This window comes from Salminus brasiliensis, chromosome 2 (assembly GCF_030463535.1).
Source record: "Salminus brasiliensis chromosome 2, fSalBra1.hap2, whole genome shotgun sequence".
Taxonomy (NCBI): Eukaryota; Metazoa; Chordata; class Actinopteri; order Characiformes; family Bryconidae; genus Salminus; species Salminus brasiliensis.
This window is the reverse complement of record NC_132879.1, coordinates 27,214,022-27,232,913: the sequence shown is the minus strand read 5'-3', so window position 1 is coordinate 27,232,913 and position 18,892 is coordinate 27,214,022. Positions and strand designations below refer to the sequence as shown.

Sequence of the window (18,892 nt, the reverse complement as noted above, 5' to 3'; positions counted from 1 at the left end):
GCATTGCATAGTTTAGTGTTTGACCTGTTCCCAACACTTTTGATCCGTCTAATTAACATACCTTCCTGATTTGACCAGGATTAGGAAGCCTGTGCTTTAGGAATAAAGAGAAAATGGACACATGGAAATGAATAGCTGTTTTTGGTACATAAACACACTCAAAAGTTGTAAGTGGCCCCCATGAGAAAACACAAGCCAAATGTGGCATATGGCCCCTTTAAGCTGACACATTTTCATAGGGCCTGTTTTCCATCTACCCAACTAATGAATTATGTTAGTTCTGACATTTGCTTCATTGGAAATATGTTATAGTAATACAGGGACAGTTGATTCTACTCAAGACTCCCCCTGCAAACAACCTCCCTTTTGTGGGAAATAGCAGATCGAAAGTTTGTGGGTGGTTTGTCCCAACACTCTTCGTAACCACTGCTTTCTGTGTTGATATGAGTATGTCTGTGCACACATGTCTACACAGTTCTACGTATCTATGTGTTATATGTAAATCTGTTGTCATAATGGTTCTTTTGATAGATCTGCTGGTCTACATAGTATCTCAAAGAATGCAACAAGGTGTTTACCAACATTTCAATGGACAGGACACAGAGAAGTCATTTTTCTATAGTCATATGTCAAGTGTTTTTTTCTCCTTCTCTCTATTTCTTTCTTTCTCTCTCTCTTTCTCTCTTACTCACACACATACACACACTCTCTTATCTAAGGCGGTGTGTACCCTTTGAGCAGTCGCCAAAGCAAATACACAGAACTCACTGCCGCAGGCTGCAGGGCCTTAGTCCAGTGTTTACACTCCCTGTGCCAATCGCTCCTTAATTTGGTCTTTTTTCCACGCTCCACTGCAGAGCATTACCAATAGACTGACACTCTAAGAGTTACAATTCGAAGCAGAGAGCAGTGCCTTTTCACTCTTCAACTGAAATACCTCTAAATAACTCTTAAGACAGGGTTTGTGGCAAAAAAAAATTCAGTGAGAGATTATTTTTTGTTATATGTAAATGACTGAGTTAATTGACCATTTTAAGTTGTTGTCGAGTTTGGTCATAAGTTAAGGTAAAATAAAGTCCTTAGTGTACTGTCTGTCACTGTAATCACCTTGCTTTATTTTACTAGCAGTCTCACAAGTCTTATTGGCAGGGGCTGCAGAGCTGCTAGACTGTGAGGAGAATCACCTGCAGAGTTTCACAGCAGCCTACGTTCTGCTCATTCACTCAAATAACTACAGGTCCTGTTCGTGTTAGTTATAGTTCTATATTTAGTCAGTTAGTTAGTTAGTTAGTTAGTTAGTTAGTCTATAGTTAGTAGTTAGTTATAGTTATAGTTCTATATTTAGTCAGTTAGTTAGTTAGTTAGTCTATAGTTAATAGTTAGTTATAGTTATAGTTCTATAGTTAGTCTACTGCCCCTTACCAGTTTGAATGGGGCATGTATAGTGAGGAGATCAATTAAACAGGATATCTTTTACCTGTACAATATAGGGCATCTTATGAGAACAGGGGTCATGTTTTAGTCTTAAAGGCACACTAATGAACACTATGTTTATTTCTAAGGCAGTAGTTATCCCCTGCCCTGCATTTTTCAGTGTTTGCCCTGTCCCCAACACTTCTGATCCATCCAATATACAAGCCTTTCCAGAGCTAAAGTGGTTAGAGCAGGAAAATGCAAAATATGCTGGGCAAGGTGGTACTGCAGGACCAGGATTGGGAAGCCTGTGCTTTAGAGGTAGAACCCTTTCATTAGCCGTCTCATAAGGCCTGCATTCTATTCATCCAACTAATGTATTATGTTACACTCTGTTTTAATGAGAATATGTTGTGTAAGACTTTTACTAGGGGGAATTAAATTATCAAATCTTGTGTGCAACTAAACTGCAACTAAATCCTTACCTGTTATTGATGAAAATCCACATGAATGAAAGTGACATTCATATTCCTATTATCCTATTCCTAATTGGGTTAATATTTGCATACTACAATTTAAAAACACTCTGTCAGCTACTTTGAGGGAATTGTTTTAGAGAAATATTTGGTTTTTATAACTTCAAAGCAAAAGAGTCACTACATGGGCAGGTCAATATGTTTTACAAGATGGTTTACAAAATGCTGATCATGCCCTGTTTATTATTTGTTTTTTTTTTTTAAAGGCAATATATACACGCTGGATGATTTTAGAAATTAATCACGTAAAAAGACATTAACTGCAAAATGGTATCATCTAAATCTATTGTGAATAGAAGACTGGATTATAGCTGTGAAATGTTTTTATTGTGGAAAAAAGAATATAACTTATAGTGGGTGAATGGATATAATATAGAAAACCCACATGGTTGCAGAGTCTATGTTGGTGGACGAAGAAAGTGGTCAGTCATACCATCCTCATGTATCCAGAGGCTGTGGCCAACTAGAATCCCTTTCAGCCTAAAGAGTTTTCTTTTAAAGTCTTCTTTAGGCTGTGCTTCATTCTGTGTGTACAGGAAGAGTATCGTGCGGAAAGCATCAGTTGGCACATGATTGACTACATTGATAACACAAGCTGCATCAACCTCATCAGCAAGAAGCCCACAGCACTGCTCCACCTGCTGGACGAGGAGTGCAAGTAGGCCTGAGCCTTTTTCATAAAGCTTACGATTAGATGCTGTGTTAGAACCATATAAGAGCAACTGTAACATATGGGCCATCACATTACAGCACAGCTCACTTATCTCTGCTGTGACAGTGTGGTGAGAGTTGGGGCTGTATTTCAAAAGGCATTAACTAATAGCTATGCTGTTCTGAGCAGGCAGTGACAGTAGAGGGAAGAGCAAAATTGGAGCCATTCTCCCAACATGCCTAGCTCAGTTTTTTTCTTACATAATCATATCAACATGAACACCTAGAAATGATATCAGATCAGCACCGAAATACACCATAAACTGCAACAAATTGCTAAATTTGTATTGTGTATTGATAAATTCTTCCTTGTCTCTGTAGCTTCCCGCAGGCGTCTAACCAGACCCTGTTGGATAAGTTTAAAAGGCAGCATGAGGGGAACAGCTACATTGAGTTTCCTGCAGTCATGGAGCCAGCCTTCATCATACATCACTACGCTGGCAAGGTCAAATACAGTGTGAAGGTAAGACTGTGTAGATCCATGAGCTGTTTGCACACTGTAATCCTAATCAGAACTACTGTTAACTGGATTGTCGTAGTGGGATAGTTTATGATTTGAACATTGTTTGAGAGTCCAGCTAGTGAAGACCTGTGTGTGTGCTTGCATATGTATGTTGGAAACAGAGAAAACAGGAACACACACACATGCACATACCACATCCACTGACCTAATTCTGTCTCCTAATCTGATTGGTTGGATTTACCACTAGCTGCGATTTTATTTGAAGCACATGTTTGGCAGAGGAAGGGGTCTAATTCATGGTCTACCCCCCTTTCTTAGCAACACCTACTGCACATCTGCATAATGCATACACATTCTCACACACTAACACACACCCAAAGACACAGAGCTCATCTTCTGTGACTAATATCTTTATGTTGGCACTAATTAATATTCCTGTTTTTGTATTTTTGTTTGTTTGATTTGTTTGCCTGTCATTGATGGAGAGGTGTGTGCCAGATGTGTCATAAGCATGCAGTAATAGCAGTGCACACAGATGTTGTATATAAAGACACAAAGAGGTTTAAAACACAGCTCTTAATCCAGTTCAGCCTCTATCGACAGAATCTGTCTATTATAAATGTGTGTGATACTGTTACATCAGTGATGTTCACATTCACATTTCATCCAAGCAAATGCTTTTATCTTTAGAGAGCAACACTATGTGTGCAATTACAGAGGTGAAAATGAGAGTGATTTGAGAACTCGTAATCTAATCTCTGTCTTTCTATTGTGTCATTCTCTTCCTGTGCAGGACTTCAGGGAGAAGAACACGGATCACATGCGTCCGGACATTGTGGCTCTGCTGAAGAGCAGTAAAAGCGCCTTTATCTGTGGCCTGATGGGTATCGACCCTGTGGCCACCTTCCGCTGGGCTGTGCTCAGAGCATACTTCAGAGCAGTGGTGGCATTTAGAGGAGCTGGCAAACGGCACGGGGAGAAGAAGAGTGGTGAGTCCATACAGGCACAGGCACACTCACAGGCACTCCTCATGTAGTTACAGATGCACACTGATCAGTAAAATGAGGCCTGCAGCACGCATTTGCATTTTCACGCTCAGAACTACAACACATACTCAATGCTGACTGGCAAAAATAGAAGCCCTTATGCAGCTCTAGCCCCCATGGCGTTAGTAAAGACCAATTCTTTCATGTAACAAGTCTTCCCAAATGCTCTTCATGATTACGTGAGCATCGCTGCATGAACCATGACGCGATTCTGTTCCATTATTCATGGCTACAGAGACGGCAAGGACGTTCTGAACTGTTTAAAAATGTAAAGAACAGCAAAGCAAGATAATTATGGATGTGCTGCGTCACCTGCTCTACTGATTCAGAGGGAATACACAGTCCATGCTGTACTTACTGTTGCCTAAAAGTGCAAATCTATCATTATGTGGAGGTGCATTTAATTTGTTTGGCCATATATTGTGTCTAATGTGTAGTTATTAATGATTGATTCTCTCTTTTCCTTTTTGTTCTCCTTCCTACCTCTTGCTAGGTTCTGACTCTGCAGTGCAATGTACAGTTATTAAAAGTGTGGATAGCTTTAGTTTCCTGCATCACCCCGTTCATCAGAGAAGCCTTGAAATCCTACAGAGATGCAAAGATGACAAATACAGTAAGACTACACATTATACAGTGTTATATCCACTGACTGGATTTAATTATAAACTATTGTTAACCTGCCAACATGCTATTGGTATAAATTGTTGTTGTGAACTGGGTCTGGGTCTGTGGGTCTGTGAACCACGCCCATTTTTTGTAGAACCTGCAGTGTATCGCTGCCTTGGCCAGTGGCTTCAAAGCGTTAGAAAGAACAAATTTCTGCTGTGTGTCTGCTGTTGAATCTAGGCAGGAATTTTTCACAGGAAATGACTTACATGTCATGTGGCAATGGACACAATGCAGATCACCCCCTGAAACACTAGGGTCATGCACTGTCTGAAACTATTTCCTCCAGACAGAAGGACTGTGTGTTTGAATTTCAGGCTTTCGATTCATTAGTGTACATTCTTATCATAAGTAGGCTACTGGTTGGTGGCTACATAAATAAAATTGACCTCGACTTCTGCAGTTGTTGTTGTAAGTGACAGCTGAAGTAGGGAATGTAGGTAAACCAGTTGAGAAGGCACTAACATGCTCTTGATGGTTCTGTTGAAACAGATTCTTGCATCACACGGAAGAATCCGCGCAGCCCTCTCTCAGACTTACAGGGCACCAACACTATCAATGAAAAATCAACCCGGTAAGTCAGTATGCAGAGCTCTCTATATTGTCCCATAAGCTTTTTACATAAATCGATTACATGCAACATTTAACTGCTACTAAGTGCTTGATAAAAACTATTTTGCACAGTTGGATGATTTTTCCTCTTGACCTTAGATTTTATGTTTTATATCTGGGAAATACCTCCATGGATACATGGGGCGCTTAAAGTAAATACATGTTTGAAGTTCTCCCAACAACAAGGAACAAGGCATTAACTGGAAAATGCACAGAAAACCAGTGGCCTCTTATTCTTGTCCTTTTCTCCCCTATTCTCAGAGATGGGTTCTCTGGTTGTAACGGTCGTAGCTCAAGGCCAGGGCGTCTGGCCACCACTGGCTCCTCCCATGAAGAGGACGGTATATTTGTCAATGCCATGAGTAGCAAGCTCCTGGAGAGAGCGCAGGGCATTCTGATGTGAGTCACAATATGACTTTTACTATATAAGACCATAACTTTATGTATGTGTTTTTCTAGTGATTGATGTCTAACCTTGATCTTTATAGGCGGAACAAGAACTATAAGGCCAAGCATTCACTTCCTAAGGTAATGTCTTAGCGCACGCATTCACACCTAACCACATTATTAGGTATTTCCCAGTTGTGTGTTTTCATTTTGTTTAACACCAGTCTAAGTCAGTCTAAGTCTTAGTAATCAAGTGATTTTCTGAGATGATCCAGATCCAGAGATTGTCCACTGATCCATTTGTTTGTTAGTTTATTTACTGTCATTCTCTGTGTATGCAGCATCTGCTAGATGTGAAGTCCCTGAAGTACCTGAGCAGCTTAACACTTCATGATCGCATTACTAAATCACTCCTCCACCTGCACAAGAAGAAGAAGCCTCCCAGCATAAGTGCACAGTTTCAGGTCAGGCCATACACATTAACCTGACTTCCCTCTCTGCATAATGCATTAGAATTATGGGGAGTAATATAGTAATCCCACATCAGCACTCTGTATTTCTAGTACCAGAGGGTCTAGGCAGTTAAATTCAAGTTGAGTTTCTGCAGTCTGGTTTTGGAACTGGTTTTGGATTAAATGTAAAAATATGTCACTCTGCAAATGATGTTGTAGTGTTGCTTATTTTTCTCTTTTGTGCTGCAGGCCTCCCTCACCAAACTGATGGAAACCCTGGGGCAGTCGGAGCCCTATTTTGTGAAGTGTATCCGCTCAAATGCAGAGAAGGTACTGCAGGATTTTATTAAGCTTATGACTAAATGTCTTACGGTAACAATTTGGAAGACATTATGCACATATCTGTCGGTCTCTTTCTTACTCCCTCTGTTTCTCTGTCTCTCAGCTTCCACTACGCTTTAATGATGCGCTGGTACTAAGGCAGCTGCGGTACACTGGTATGCTGGAGACAGTGAGAATACGACAGTCAGGATACAGTGTTAAATATACCTTTCAGGTATGAAACACACAAATGCTGACAAAAGAAGCATGACAGTATTATCCTGTAGGTGAACATTTATTTTCTGGCATACAGGTTCTCCAAAATACTGACTGTGCTGAATATTTCTTTGCCTGTCTCTGTAGGACTTTGCTCATCATTTCCATGTGCTGCTGCCAGATGGCACAGGTGACAGTCAGGCTGGCATTCAAGAGTTCCTGAAGAGAGCTGACCTTGACCCAGATGGGTATCAAGTGGGCAAAACCATGGTACTGCCTATTATTGTTTCTGCTGTTTTAGACTGACATGCATTTACTCAAAGAAGACATGCATTCTCAGATCATAATGTGCTGTTTTTTAATACAATATACATTTCTGTTATTTTTTTTCTTGAATCAAAATTTTAAAAACTAGAAAAATATTAGTTATAATGAGTGAGTATATGTGGGTTTTTGAACACTGAAAGCAGCATTATGTGAGAATTGGCATTTCTTGTTCCTGAACTCCCTGGACATGTAATTTGTGCTTTAAACCACCCTTCACAGTCACCCTTTTCTTGCATTTCTGGACAACCTGAGAGATACATAATGGTCACTGAAAAAGAAGTATGTGGACCATTGCAGTAGAGTAATATTACTGGATTTACACAAATATGATTCAGGTTTCACAGCATTACACAGTTCTTACGAGCGCTGGCCTGCCCACTTCACCAGAGTCACATAATACAGTTAGCAGGCTGGCGAACCCGAAGTAGCCAAGGTAGAGATGTTCTCTCTTTTACAAGCCAATGGAGCATCACAGTGATTCTGAAGCTATTGTTTTAAGATAAAAATGCTACATAATGTTGCTTGATATATTATAATTCATATCTTTTTCTTTCAGAGTAATTATTAAGTTAATATTTGAAACATATCTGTCTATTCCTCTCTTTATTTTCTTCTCTCCCAAGGTCTTTTTAAGGGAGGTACAGAGACAGAGGCTGCAAGACCTACTTCATCAAGAGGTGCTGAGGAGGATTGTGGCTCTGCAGAGGAAATTCAGAGCCCTACTGGAGAGACGCCTCTTCACCAACCAGAGACAAGCTGCTTGCATCATACAGGTACAAAAGAGTTCTGTATTACAGTATTAAAAAAAACTCTTTTTGTCCAGAAAAAGCAGAGATGACCCACAAAAGACCTGTTGGTACATTTATTGGTGAATTTGCTATATAAACATATATCCAGATGCAGATGTTTTTGTGTTTGTTTTGTAATGCAAATATCTGACTATAATGACATGAATATAATGGCATTGTACATCCCTAGTCACACTTAAAACATGATGGCTTTGGCAGCTAGGATCAGTGGCAGTTTCACTCTTTCTGAACTGTAACTTCCTTTCCCATGGCTTAATAATTTTTCCTGTGTGTGCTGAGATTTGACTCCTGAAATGGTTGTTGAAATGGTTCTCTGAGAAATAGTGACTTAAATGTGCAATGGACCTCAAAGATGTTTTACATTGATATTAATGTACTATGATTGGTTTGTTTGATTCAGTCAGACAGAAAGAGATGGAGCCTATTTCTCTTCTGTTCTTCTGAGCCTTTCCGTGTTGTACCGCCAGAAGCAATTTAGGCTCTAAATCTCAGCAGTGCGGAGATCTGTTTTGATCTGAGAGCGTTTTGTTAAGTCTCCAGTGTATTATTTTATTATTTTGAGTTTACTTATTTTTACTTATTTTTAGTTGAGCTGTCATATATGTTCTGACCTGTCTTCATAAAACAAAGAGTTTTCACACGCTTAGTATTAATACATTCAGAAGCATGTAAAGAAAAAAAACAAGCACACACGTACACACCTACACTCACATACATATTCATTGCACATCTGGACAGTACATTGTTTTGTTGTTTTGTTTAAGTATTCCAACACATTGACTATAAGCACTACATATAAAAAGAGCAGTAGTTTCTATAAATGTAAACCCACTATACATGTGACATTCTGCACTTCCACCTCATGTTTATTGTCTCATTATAATTAAATGTCCCTGTACACAGAGACAAAACAGCAGGAATTATCTTACTGTTGGAAATTAGTTTTGTTTATAAACACACCCAGATACAAATATGATCCTCTTCTACCTACCCTATCTATCACACTCTCTCTGTCTCCTTCTTTGCACAGCATTGGTGGCGTAAGTGTATGCTGTGCCACAGTAGAAAGAGAGCTGATGTCTCTGAGCTCCAGTATGGTGCAGCTGTGTGCCTGCAGGCAGCTTGGCGAGGCTACAGGGAGAGAAAACTGTATCTCCTACAGAGAGATGCAGTCCTGCTGCTCCAAAGAGGCTGGAGGCGGTGTGTGCAGCGAAGACAGAGAGCTGCAAGCCTTATCCAGGCATCATGGAGAGCACACAGACAGAGGCAGAGATATCTGCAGCTGTGCAGAGCCATTATAATGCTGCAGGCTGCCTGTAGGGGACACCAGGCTCGCCAGAGGTAACAGACTTATGGAATTAGATTGTGGAATTGGTTGTTTGGGTTGTTGAAATGGGTTCCTTGAACTGTTAGTTATGTCATTTTTGAAATATTGAAACTTATCCTTACTTACTTTAGGTGTAGGCGCTTGAGGGAAGAACAGGAGACCACTAACAATGACAATGAAGAACAGAATACTGCATCAGAAAATGTACCCAACTTCCAGAGCTGTACTTCTGCCCAGATAACTGACCTACACTTAGAAGCTTCACAGCAAAGCTTAGAGACATCTCAGGAAGAGCAGATAATGGAGTTTACTGAGAGTCTGCCATCAGAACATTCCAAAAATCTGGATGACAGCACTCTCAAGAGCCGGGCCAAGCGTGAGAGCAGAAGAAAACGAGAGCTGGAACAAGCTACATTTAGTCTGGAGCTGCTAAAGGTACGGTCAAATAATGTTCCTCTCTCTGACCAACCAGTGGCCTCCACGACAAACACAGAGCCCTTGAAGACTGGTCCCATCCATTCCTCTCCTCAGAGCTCCCTAGACAGCCATGGCAGCTTTGAGCTCCTTATTGTGGATGATGCAAAGCTGGAGAAACCTGACCACCATCATCCTGACCTATCTCTTGTCGATCAGTCCATTCCAATAGAGGACAATAAGAGTGACCTGAAAATTGTGTCTGAATCAGAGACAACTCCTATCAAGAGGCTAGAACCATCCAGTCCAGTTCAACCAGGCCAGAGGACCTCAAAGGCTTTGTTCTACATATCAGATGAGGGTAGTAGTCCTGTCAGTCCCGAGCCACAGACACCATCTCGGTCCAAAGCTGTTCGAGACCGAAAGGAGTCTATGGTGGTCCTAATCAGCATGCAGAAAGAGAGTCCTATTGACCCGAGCAGCTTGGAAGCCCTGGAGAAACTAGAGCAAGAGGCAGAGTGCAGGCCAAACTTAGACCAGCAGGAAAGCATTTACTCAGACATTAGTTTTGGACAGACTCCCTTAAATCAGCCAACCATCCAGCCATCTCAGGCTCCACTGGATCTGCAGCTCAATCTTGGGCTCTCATCTGGTACAGCCACCCTACCGTCAGGAAGTGCAACACAGGAGGCCCCCTCAGAGTCCAGAAAGGAGGAGGGCATGGATGTAATGCAAGCTCAGAAGAAGGCAGTCACGCATAGTATCAGTATCAGCATGAAGGAAAAAGCCACTAACCTGGCCTTCTCTCCCAAACGCAGCAGGCTGACCTTCTCCAAGTGAGTGAGAACGAATGTACTCACTTGTCTGTAAACATGACACTATTGAATATCACATAAAACTCCAGTAATAACCTTTTTGAAAAAGCTGTAGGTACTAGCATTTTTTTTTGCTTGTCAGATTCAGGATTTTAGATCCTGCATCATTCATCAGTGATATATTTTTTAGTTACTTACAAATGTCTGTTGTTTGCCCCCTTAGGTCTGATAAAGACTTGGCCAATCAGGAGCGCTCTTTGGCCTTGCAAAGGGAAAGAACATCAGGATTCAGATCACTAAAGAGCAGAGAGGTGAGGACTATCATTTTTATACATATTATTTCCTACTCTTAGTAGAATTTGCATGATTATGACCCCTTTCCTACACAAGATTTGATTATCACATCTTTTTCAAGCTGGGAGTCTTTGGAAATGTTAAAAGTGAAAAATCATGATTTCTGTGTGTAAATGCGAGCTGCTTATTCTACAGTGTGTGAGATTTTGAGTGTTGTTATATATATAGCTCATGGATGCAACGGCTGGCTCAAAGAAGTGGCCTGAAGGAGAAGACTGTTCTGGGAATACACCGAATAATGCTTTTTTGTCTGAATGAGAATATAATCAAAGCAAATTCTACTGTCCAACCTACACTACAACTAGGGGAGAGTGGGACACAAACTAGCACTTGGTTTTTAGTAAATAATTTTAAATCTAAAGCAAGATTGATCATTGTTATACAAGCAATCTACTCTCTTCGCTATAAGGCAATTGCAACTGCAACTGAGATTAATTGAAGTTGTGACAACCACTAAAACTGTGGTAAAATGACCAATAAATGTTATGAACTTCACCTATTGTTTCTCTGGGGAACCTTAGTTGTACACTGTGTTAGAACCATGTGGAGGCTGCAGTTTACCCTGACCATGTCTCACTGTGTGTTGTCCATTCCTCAAAGTAGTCTAAAAACGTTTATAATAAAAAGTTACTTTTATAATACAAAAATTGGCGAATCTTTATAAATATCTATCTGAATATTGTCAAACTTTATTATGTTTTAATGAGAATATGAGCTTGTTAATAAGCTTGAATATGTGTTTACCCTGCTTTAGTTTGTGTCCCGCTGCACCCTACATTGTGAAAGAGGACATTTTTAAGAGGCTTTAAATGGCTGCAGCTTTATCTTCTAATGTTTTGGTTGGGATTTAATGTGGTGAATCACTTTAAATGATCAGGTGGCCAGAGGTGGCCGCCCAAAGAAAGCCCGCATGGCTCGGACTCGCTCCGACTTCCTGACCCGCGCCTGTAGCACTGAGGCTGATTCTGATGACGAGGATGATGATGATTACGAGTACAGGCCTACGAGTACGAGTACAGTTCTCTCACACACACTACCCCTTCCAGAGCCCCCAGGCTCTCCCACTGCAGACCAGGCCTTCCACAGCGACTCCGAGATGGTAAACTCAGCCACAGTGGTGACCCCAATCTCCCTCCTAACCATTCCTCACCCAGTGCACCTCCTCCAGGCGCTGGCTCTAACAAATGGGTGCTACGCCTGGATTTGTGGTTAATGCAAAAGGGGTCTTAGCCATTGACTCAGCATTCTCTAACACATGCCGATAAGGTTAATAAAACAAACTTGGCTGGCCAAATGAAACATCTACATGGTGGAATCGTGTTATTATTAGAATCCAGTTCTTGTGAAAAATGATCTTCCAGGGGAGATCATTCTAAATTTGGCCACATGTTGGTTGGCTGTGTTTTTTGGAGAATGTTGGTTTTGCCCTCTTGTAGCCTCCTCCAGGTTGTTCCCCCTGCTCTGGTTACTTGCTCTATAGGGGGTGTTTCTGATCTATTAACATAGAGATATGGCTAACCTACAGCTGACTTTTTTAACACCAAGCTTCTTCCAGTGATTATACACTTCTGGCATTTTTTGGAAGAAGAAAGGACTCTTTAGATAGAAAACCTAACCTCTCTATTCTCCTTTTCAGTGCTCCGAGTAGATAGATATTTCAGAAGGTGATAACATGCATGGTGTTTTTATTAATTCTCCTTCAAATTCAGGAAAGGTGGCAAATTTGGGTACAGAAAATAAGTCTTTCCCAGCTGCCTGGAAAGCTTTGCTGCTTCATTTGAACTAGCAAGACCGGGCTTTTGAACAAGATCCTGGGGTTTACTTACTGGACCTTAATTTGCCACTTCTAAAAGCCAGAATTACTTTCCTCTCTTGCCCTCACTCATTTCTTTTACAAACTACCCCTCCCCCACTCATTCCAACATGTTAATTAGATGCACTGTATGTCCGTTTTAATTGTGTTTGGCAGCAGTTGTGGCAACAGTTATGTGTGGACAGTTGTAATATATTTTTTTATGATATCATGTTCTACTTCTTGAGTCTCTTGCCCTTTGTTTCTCCCCTTCTCGCCATTTAATAGCCTTCTCAGAAAGAACAGAAGCGTCTTCAGAAGACCATGTCTTCAGGAGATCTGGGAAAGGTGGACTCATTGAGGAAATCCTCATCACACACAGACAGGTCAGAGACTGTTTCTTCCTCTCCTTTTTCAGATTTACATGTCTTCTCCATAGATAGTCATAGACCTTTTTGTTTAATCTCAGCAGGGTCAGGGGTAAGATGCGTTTTTGGGGAAAGGGAAAGCACAGTGATAAGAAGATGTCCACCAGGGGACGCTCTGCAGATGGCGATCTGACAAAGGCAGGCAATGGTAAGAACAGAGAAAAACTTTAGATGCAGCAGTTTTTTTACTGTGCTTTGCACAGCCTCTTTGTGTCCCTCTGTTTCAGTCACACTCCCACAATTTCTGCATGTTTCCTGTTGCTATATATTGCTTTCTCCTCACAGACTCCCCCCCTGGCAGTCCCGAACGAAGTGGAGCACGGGACCGTGGTCGAGACTGTAAGGAGAACCGGGAGCCAGAAGTTAGGATGATGATGATGACAATGAGGAGGAGGCGCAGTGTGAAGATCAGCAGCGTGGCCCAAGAACCTACACCATGGCAGAATGATTCTCTCGTTATCCTCACTTGCACAGCAGACTACCGCAGTATGAACGACTTCCTCATGAAAAAGGTAGCTTCTAGTTTCTCCAAGCATTGCATTGTAAATTCTATTTAGTATAGTGTTATCATTTCATCATTTTATAGACAAAAGTGCAGTGACACACTTGTTTCCCTTAGTCACTGTGATATACATTTTTGTTTTGACAGATAAATGATCTAGAGACAGAGGACAGTAAGAAGGACACTCCTGTGGATGTGGTCTTTAAGAAGGCTCTTAAAGAGTTCCGCCTCAATATCTTCAACTCCTACTCCACTGCTCTAGCGGTGAGCCTCTCACTGTTATCCACAGTCTGCTCTCAACCAAATCAGGCTTTCAGAAATCTGTTCTGAAATAGATTTGGTGCAGTCTTTCTGCCTCTGACTCCTCTTGTTTACTCTTGTATATCAGATGGATGATGGTAGGAGTATCAGGTATAAGGACCTGTATGCACTTTTTGAGCACATTCTGGAGAAGAGCATGCGACTGGAACAGAGAGACTGGTCTGAGTCGCCTGTTAAGGTGTGGGTCAACACCTTCAAAGTCTTCCTGGATGAGTTTATGACCGAGTACAAGCCAATGGATAACACCATCGGCAAGGTAAACTTTGTAGCCTATGTGCTTATCCTTCAATATCTTCTGTCTTGTCATTATCTCTGTTTCTGTTTGTTCAATACTTTTTTTATTTTAGGCTCCTAAACCAGAACGCAAAAAGAGGAGGAAAAAGGAGACAGATATTGTGAGTTTTTTCAGTTGCTGCTCTGCTCATAGATTATCTCTAACAGTGTTTTTAGGTCAGCTTAATCAGCTTTAACAATGCTTTTCAACCAGCTTAATTTAAGCCATTCTAAGCAAATGATCATAGACTGGAAGCTGAACACAGTGTACAGTATTTATCTGGTTTTCTCTAGTGTTCCTGAATGTTTACTGCCCCCTGCAGGTGGAGGAACACATGGGCCACATTTTCAAATCTACTCAATACAGCATCCCCACATACTGCGAGTACTGTTCTTCTCTCATTTGGATGATGGACAGGGCATGCGTCTGCAAATGTGAGTTTATCCTTTATTATATTGGATTAGATTCAGCCATAGGTCTCTTGCTGGCACGGCAGGATTCATATGGCATTCCAGTAGCTGGAAATAACTTTGGTTTTTATCAGAGGAGCCTCATTGGTTATGGAGGATCCTGTGGAGTGGAATGCATCTTAGAAGACTCAGATCAGGAGTTCAGTTAGAACACACTCATTATAACATGGAAACACAGTGCACGAGCAGCAGATTTAGTCAGGAACTAGGAATGATTCGAACAGTCAAATTAGCTGCCACCCTATATCAGTAACAAATAAACATGCAGTAATGTTCATAAACCGCACAGAAGGGCAGATCATGCAGATCATCAACAGGTGAGAACTGTTTTGGTGGCATGGGGGGTGCCTAAACAATATTAGGCAATGTTAGGTGGTGTTATGGCTGATTGGTGTAATATGCATTTCTTCCTCAATCCTTTTTGGCTGTCTGCAAACTGGAACAGCTGATGTGCCACCATTCCTTTGCGCTTCATCTCAGTGTTTTGCGAAGACACAATGAATTTATTAAGAGGGTTGTTAGTGACCTTAATAAACCTTTAAGAATTAAGCCTCTGTTGTACTTATTTTAACTTATTCTATATTTTCTAGAATGGCAAAGTAAAAGTAAAAAAAAAACACTAAAAAGCTTTTTTAATGTCTCTCTCCTGGTAAGGAGCTTCATATGTGTCTGCTTTCTAGTGTTTTTTCCCTACTCAGTTTCTGTACTTTTTCAGTCTCTCTCCTTCTATCTCTCTTTGTTCTCAGTTCAGTTTTCAATGTTGTTGCTTTGTTTTCTATCCTAGTGTGTCGCTATGCATGTCACAGGAAATGCTGTTTGAGGATGACCACTAAATGTAGCAAAAAGGTACGAATATTGTGCAGCAGTGCGAGTATGTAAGTACTGTGAGTGCAGTGTGTGGAGAACTGCACTGTAGAATTTGTTGGATTAGTTGCTACTTAATTGTCTTTAATGATCAGTGTATTGTTAATATATTAATATGTTAATATATGTATTCTTGTGAAATATATAAAGATGTTTTTCACACAAGTAATAAACTGATATAAATTGTTGCTTTATGTGTGTATGGACCCGCAGTTTGACCCAGAACAGTCTTCAAGGCAGTTTGGTGTGGAGCTGTCTCGGTTAACCAGTGATGAGAGAGCTGTACCTCTGGTGGTGGAGAAGCTGATCAACTACATAGAGATGCATGGTCTCTACACAGAGGGCATCTACAGGAAATCTGGATCCACCAATAAAATTAAAGAGCTAAAAATGGGGTTGGATACAGGTAAGCCATACATGTTTTGCATAACGCCAAAACGTATTTCCATGTCACAGAAAGACAGTAACATGGAATGCAGTTTGATGCTTTTTGTCTTTTCTGAAAAGTGATACTTTGGAAATCAAACGCTGATGTAATGTTGAGTGTTAATTTTAGAGTTTGTACATTCTAGTGTAGCCCTAATTCATGTATAAGTGATATGTTGTAATGTCAAAATAACAAAAGTTTTTGGTTAGCTCTATCTCTGTCTAGTTTCACACTCAGCATGGCAAGCTAGCTAGTTTCACCATGTCAGCATGGCAATTGAGTGGAATGCATATATGCAGAATATAAAATATTCACCAAAGAAACGTACCTTGTAGTTATCCTGCTATCCTGTCTTGTATTTCAGATGCGAACACCGTAAATCTGGATGACTATAACATCCATGTTATTGCCAGTGTGTTGAAGCAGTGGCTGCGGGACCTGCCCAACCCTCTCATGACTTTTGAACTTTATGATGAGTTCCTCAGGGCAACAGGTACAGTAACTGTGTTTCTCTGTAACGTAGAACCATGTCACACAAAATCATATTTCCTGTATATTTATACCTCTGTGATTGGTGCAGGTTTGCAGGACAAGAAAGAAGTGGTGAGAAGTGTGTACACAGTAATTGATCAGCTCAGCAGGACTCACCTCTGCACCCTGGAGAGACTCATCTTCCACCTGGTCCGGTAAGACAGAGAAATCCTCATTACAAAGATAGTAAGGATATGTTGTTGTTTTTTTTTACTGGTAGTGTTCTTTTAGTGTAGGTCTTTTATTTCATGACAGAAGCAATGATGGTGATTAGGTAGGACAGGAGAACATACAGTGGGGGAAAAAAAGTATTTAGTCACCAATTGTGCAAGTTCTCCTACTTAAAAAGATGAGAGAGGCCTGTAACTGGCATCATACTATGAGAGACAAAATGAGAAAAAAAAATCAGAAAATCACATTGTCTGATTTTTAAAGAATTTATTTGCACATAATGGTGGAAAATAAGTATTTGGTCAATAACAAACGTTCATCTCAATACTTTGTTATATATCCTTTGTTGGCAATGACAGAGGTCAAACATTGTCTGTAAGTCTTCACAAGATTGGCACACACCTTTGCTGGTATGTTGGCCCATTCCTCCATGCAGATCTCCTCTAGAGCAGTGGTGTTTTGGGGCTGTCGGCGGGCAACACAGACTTTCAACTCCCTCCAAAGGTTTTCTATGGGGTTGAGATCTGGAGACTGGCTAGGCCACTCCAGGACCTTGAAATGCTTCTTACAAAGCCACTCCTTTGTTGCCCTGGCAATGTGCTTGGGATCATTGTCATGCTGAAAGACCCAGCCACGTTTCATCTTCAATGCCCTTGCTGAAGGAGGTTTGCACTCAAAATCTCACAATACATGGCCACATTTATTCTTTCATGTACACGGACCAGTCGTCCTAGTCCCTTTGCAGAGAAACAGCCCAAAAGCATGATGTTGCCAACCCCATGCTTCACAGTTGGTATGGTGTTCTTTGGATGTAACTCAGCATTCACTCTCCTCCAAACACGTGTTGTGTTTGTACCAAACAGTTCTACTTTGGTTTCATCTGACCATAAGACATTCTCCCAATACTCTTCCGGAACATCCAAATGCTCTCTATCAAACTTCAGACGTGCCCGGATATGTACTGGCTTAAGCAGGGGAACACATCTGGCACTGCAAGATCTGAGTCCCTGGCAGCGTAGTGTGTTACTGACGGTAGCCTTTGTAACGTTGGTCCCAGCTTTCTGCAGGTCATTCACTAGGTCCCCCCGTGTGGTTCTGGGATTTTTGCTTACCGTTCTTCTGATCATTTTGACCCCACAGGCTGAGATCTTGCATGGAGCCCCTGATCGAGGGAGATTAGCAGTGGTCTTGTAGGTCTTCCATTTTCTGATTATTGCTCCCACAGTAGATTTCTTCACACCAAGCTGCTTGCCTACAGGTCTACAATTTTGTTTCTGGTGTCCTTCGACAGCTCTTTGGTCTTCACCATAGTGGAGTTTGGAGTGCGACTGTTTGAGGTTGTGGGCAGGTGTCTTTTATACTGTTAACGAGTTCAAACAGGTGTCATTAATACAGGTAATGAGAACAGACAGGACAGAGAAGCCTCTTAAAGAAGAAGTTACAGGTCTGTGACAGCCAGAAATCTTGCTTGTTTGCAGGCGACCAAATACTTATTTTTCACCATTATTTGCAAATAAATTCTTTAAAAATCAGACGTGATTCAAATCAAATGTGATTTTCAGATTTTTTTTCTCATTTTGTCTCTCATAGTTGAGGTCTAACTGTGATGTCAATTACAGGCCTCTCATTTTTTTAAGTGGGAGAACTTGCACAATTGGTGACTGACTAAATACTTTTTTCCCCACTGTAACTATGACATAAATAATTTCATGGCTTGTTGTATTTGTGTATTTTTCAGGATCTCTCTACAGGAGGAGACTAACCGGATGTCTGCTAATGCTTTGGCCATTGTGTTTGCACCCTGCATCTTGCGATGTCCTGACAGCATAGACCCTCTGCAGAGCGTGCAGGACATTAGCAAGACTACGGCGTAAGATAGCCATAACCATATGTCTGTGTTTGTATGTTTGTTCTGTGTTGAACATGCAGTTTAACATGTTGATTTGATTTTTAGCTGTGTGGAGATGATCATTTGTCAGCAGATGAATAAGTACAAAGCCAGACTAAAGGACATTAGCACTCTGGAGTTTGCAGAGAGCAAGGCCAAGAACCGCCTCACACACATCAGGAGGTCTATGGTAAGAACATTAATTGAAAATCTTAGAGTAAGAGTGTCGATCTAAGAATCTGCTCCAATCATCTGTTGTTATATCGCATATCCAGAATTGTGCAACAATCAGATTATGGAGGTTATGGATATCTTACTGAATACTCCACATATCTTCACACTTTCCACACGTGTA

At 41.0% G+C, this 18,892-nt stretch overlaps 1 protein-coding gene across 9 annotated transcripts in view; it reads left to right on the top strand.

Moving 5' to 3' along the window:
* Positions 1-18,892, top strand: part of myo9ab (myosin IXAb) — an 86,193-nt gene that overhangs the window by 62,183 nt on the left and 5,118 nt on the right. For 7 of the 9 annotated variants that reach the window (XM_072672219.1, XM_072672218.1, XM_072672217.1 and 4 more), the window contains 29 exons: positions 2,486-2,607; positions 2,982-3,123; positions 3,917-4,112; positions 4,663-4,782; positions 5,328-5,409; positions 5,709-5,846; positions 5,936-5,975; positions 6,176-6,298; positions 6,536-6,616; positions 6,732-6,842; positions 6,971-7,093; positions 7,774-7,923; positions 8,990-9,300; positions 9,418-10,536; positions 10,739-10,826; positions 11,747-11,968; positions 12,950-13,047; positions 13,131-13,237; positions 13,375-13,601; positions 13,739-13,855; positions 13,980-14,168; positions 14,260-14,307; positions 14,509-14,620; positions 15,441-15,502; positions 15,734-15,926; positions 16,312-16,440; positions 16,528-16,633; positions 18,388-18,519; positions 18,604-18,727. In XM_072672219.1, the coding sequence (XP_072528320.1) occupies positions 2,486-2,607; positions 2,982-3,123; positions 3,917-4,112; positions 4,663-4,782; positions 5,328-5,409; positions 5,709-5,846; positions 5,936-5,975; positions 6,176-6,298; positions 6,536-6,616; positions 6,732-6,842; positions 6,971-7,093; positions 7,774-7,923; positions 8,990-9,300; positions 9,418-10,536; positions 10,739-10,826; positions 11,747-11,968; positions 12,950-13,047; positions 13,131-13,237; positions 13,375-13,601; positions 13,739-13,855; positions 13,980-14,168; positions 14,260-14,307; positions 14,509-14,620; positions 15,441-15,502; positions 15,734-15,926; positions 16,312-16,440; positions 16,528-16,633; positions 18,388-18,519; positions 18,604-18,727 (4,812 nt within the window). The remainder of the gene's footprint in view (positions 1-2,485; positions 2,608-2,981; positions 3,124-3,916; positions 4,113-4,662; positions 4,783-5,327; positions 5,410-5,708; positions 5,847-5,935; positions 5,976-6,175; positions 6,299-6,535; positions 6,617-6,731; positions 6,843-6,970; positions 7,094-7,773; positions 7,924-8,989; positions 9,301-9,417; positions 10,537-10,738; positions 10,827-11,746; positions 11,969-12,949; positions 13,048-13,130; positions 13,238-13,374; positions 13,602-13,738; positions 13,856-13,979; positions 14,169-14,259; positions 14,308-14,508; positions 14,621-15,440; positions 15,503-15,733; positions 15,927-16,311; positions 16,441-16,527; positions 16,634-18,387; positions 18,520-18,603; positions 18,728-18,892) is intronic. The other 2 variants (XM_072672216.1, XM_072672221.1) reach the window with 2 other exon arrangements.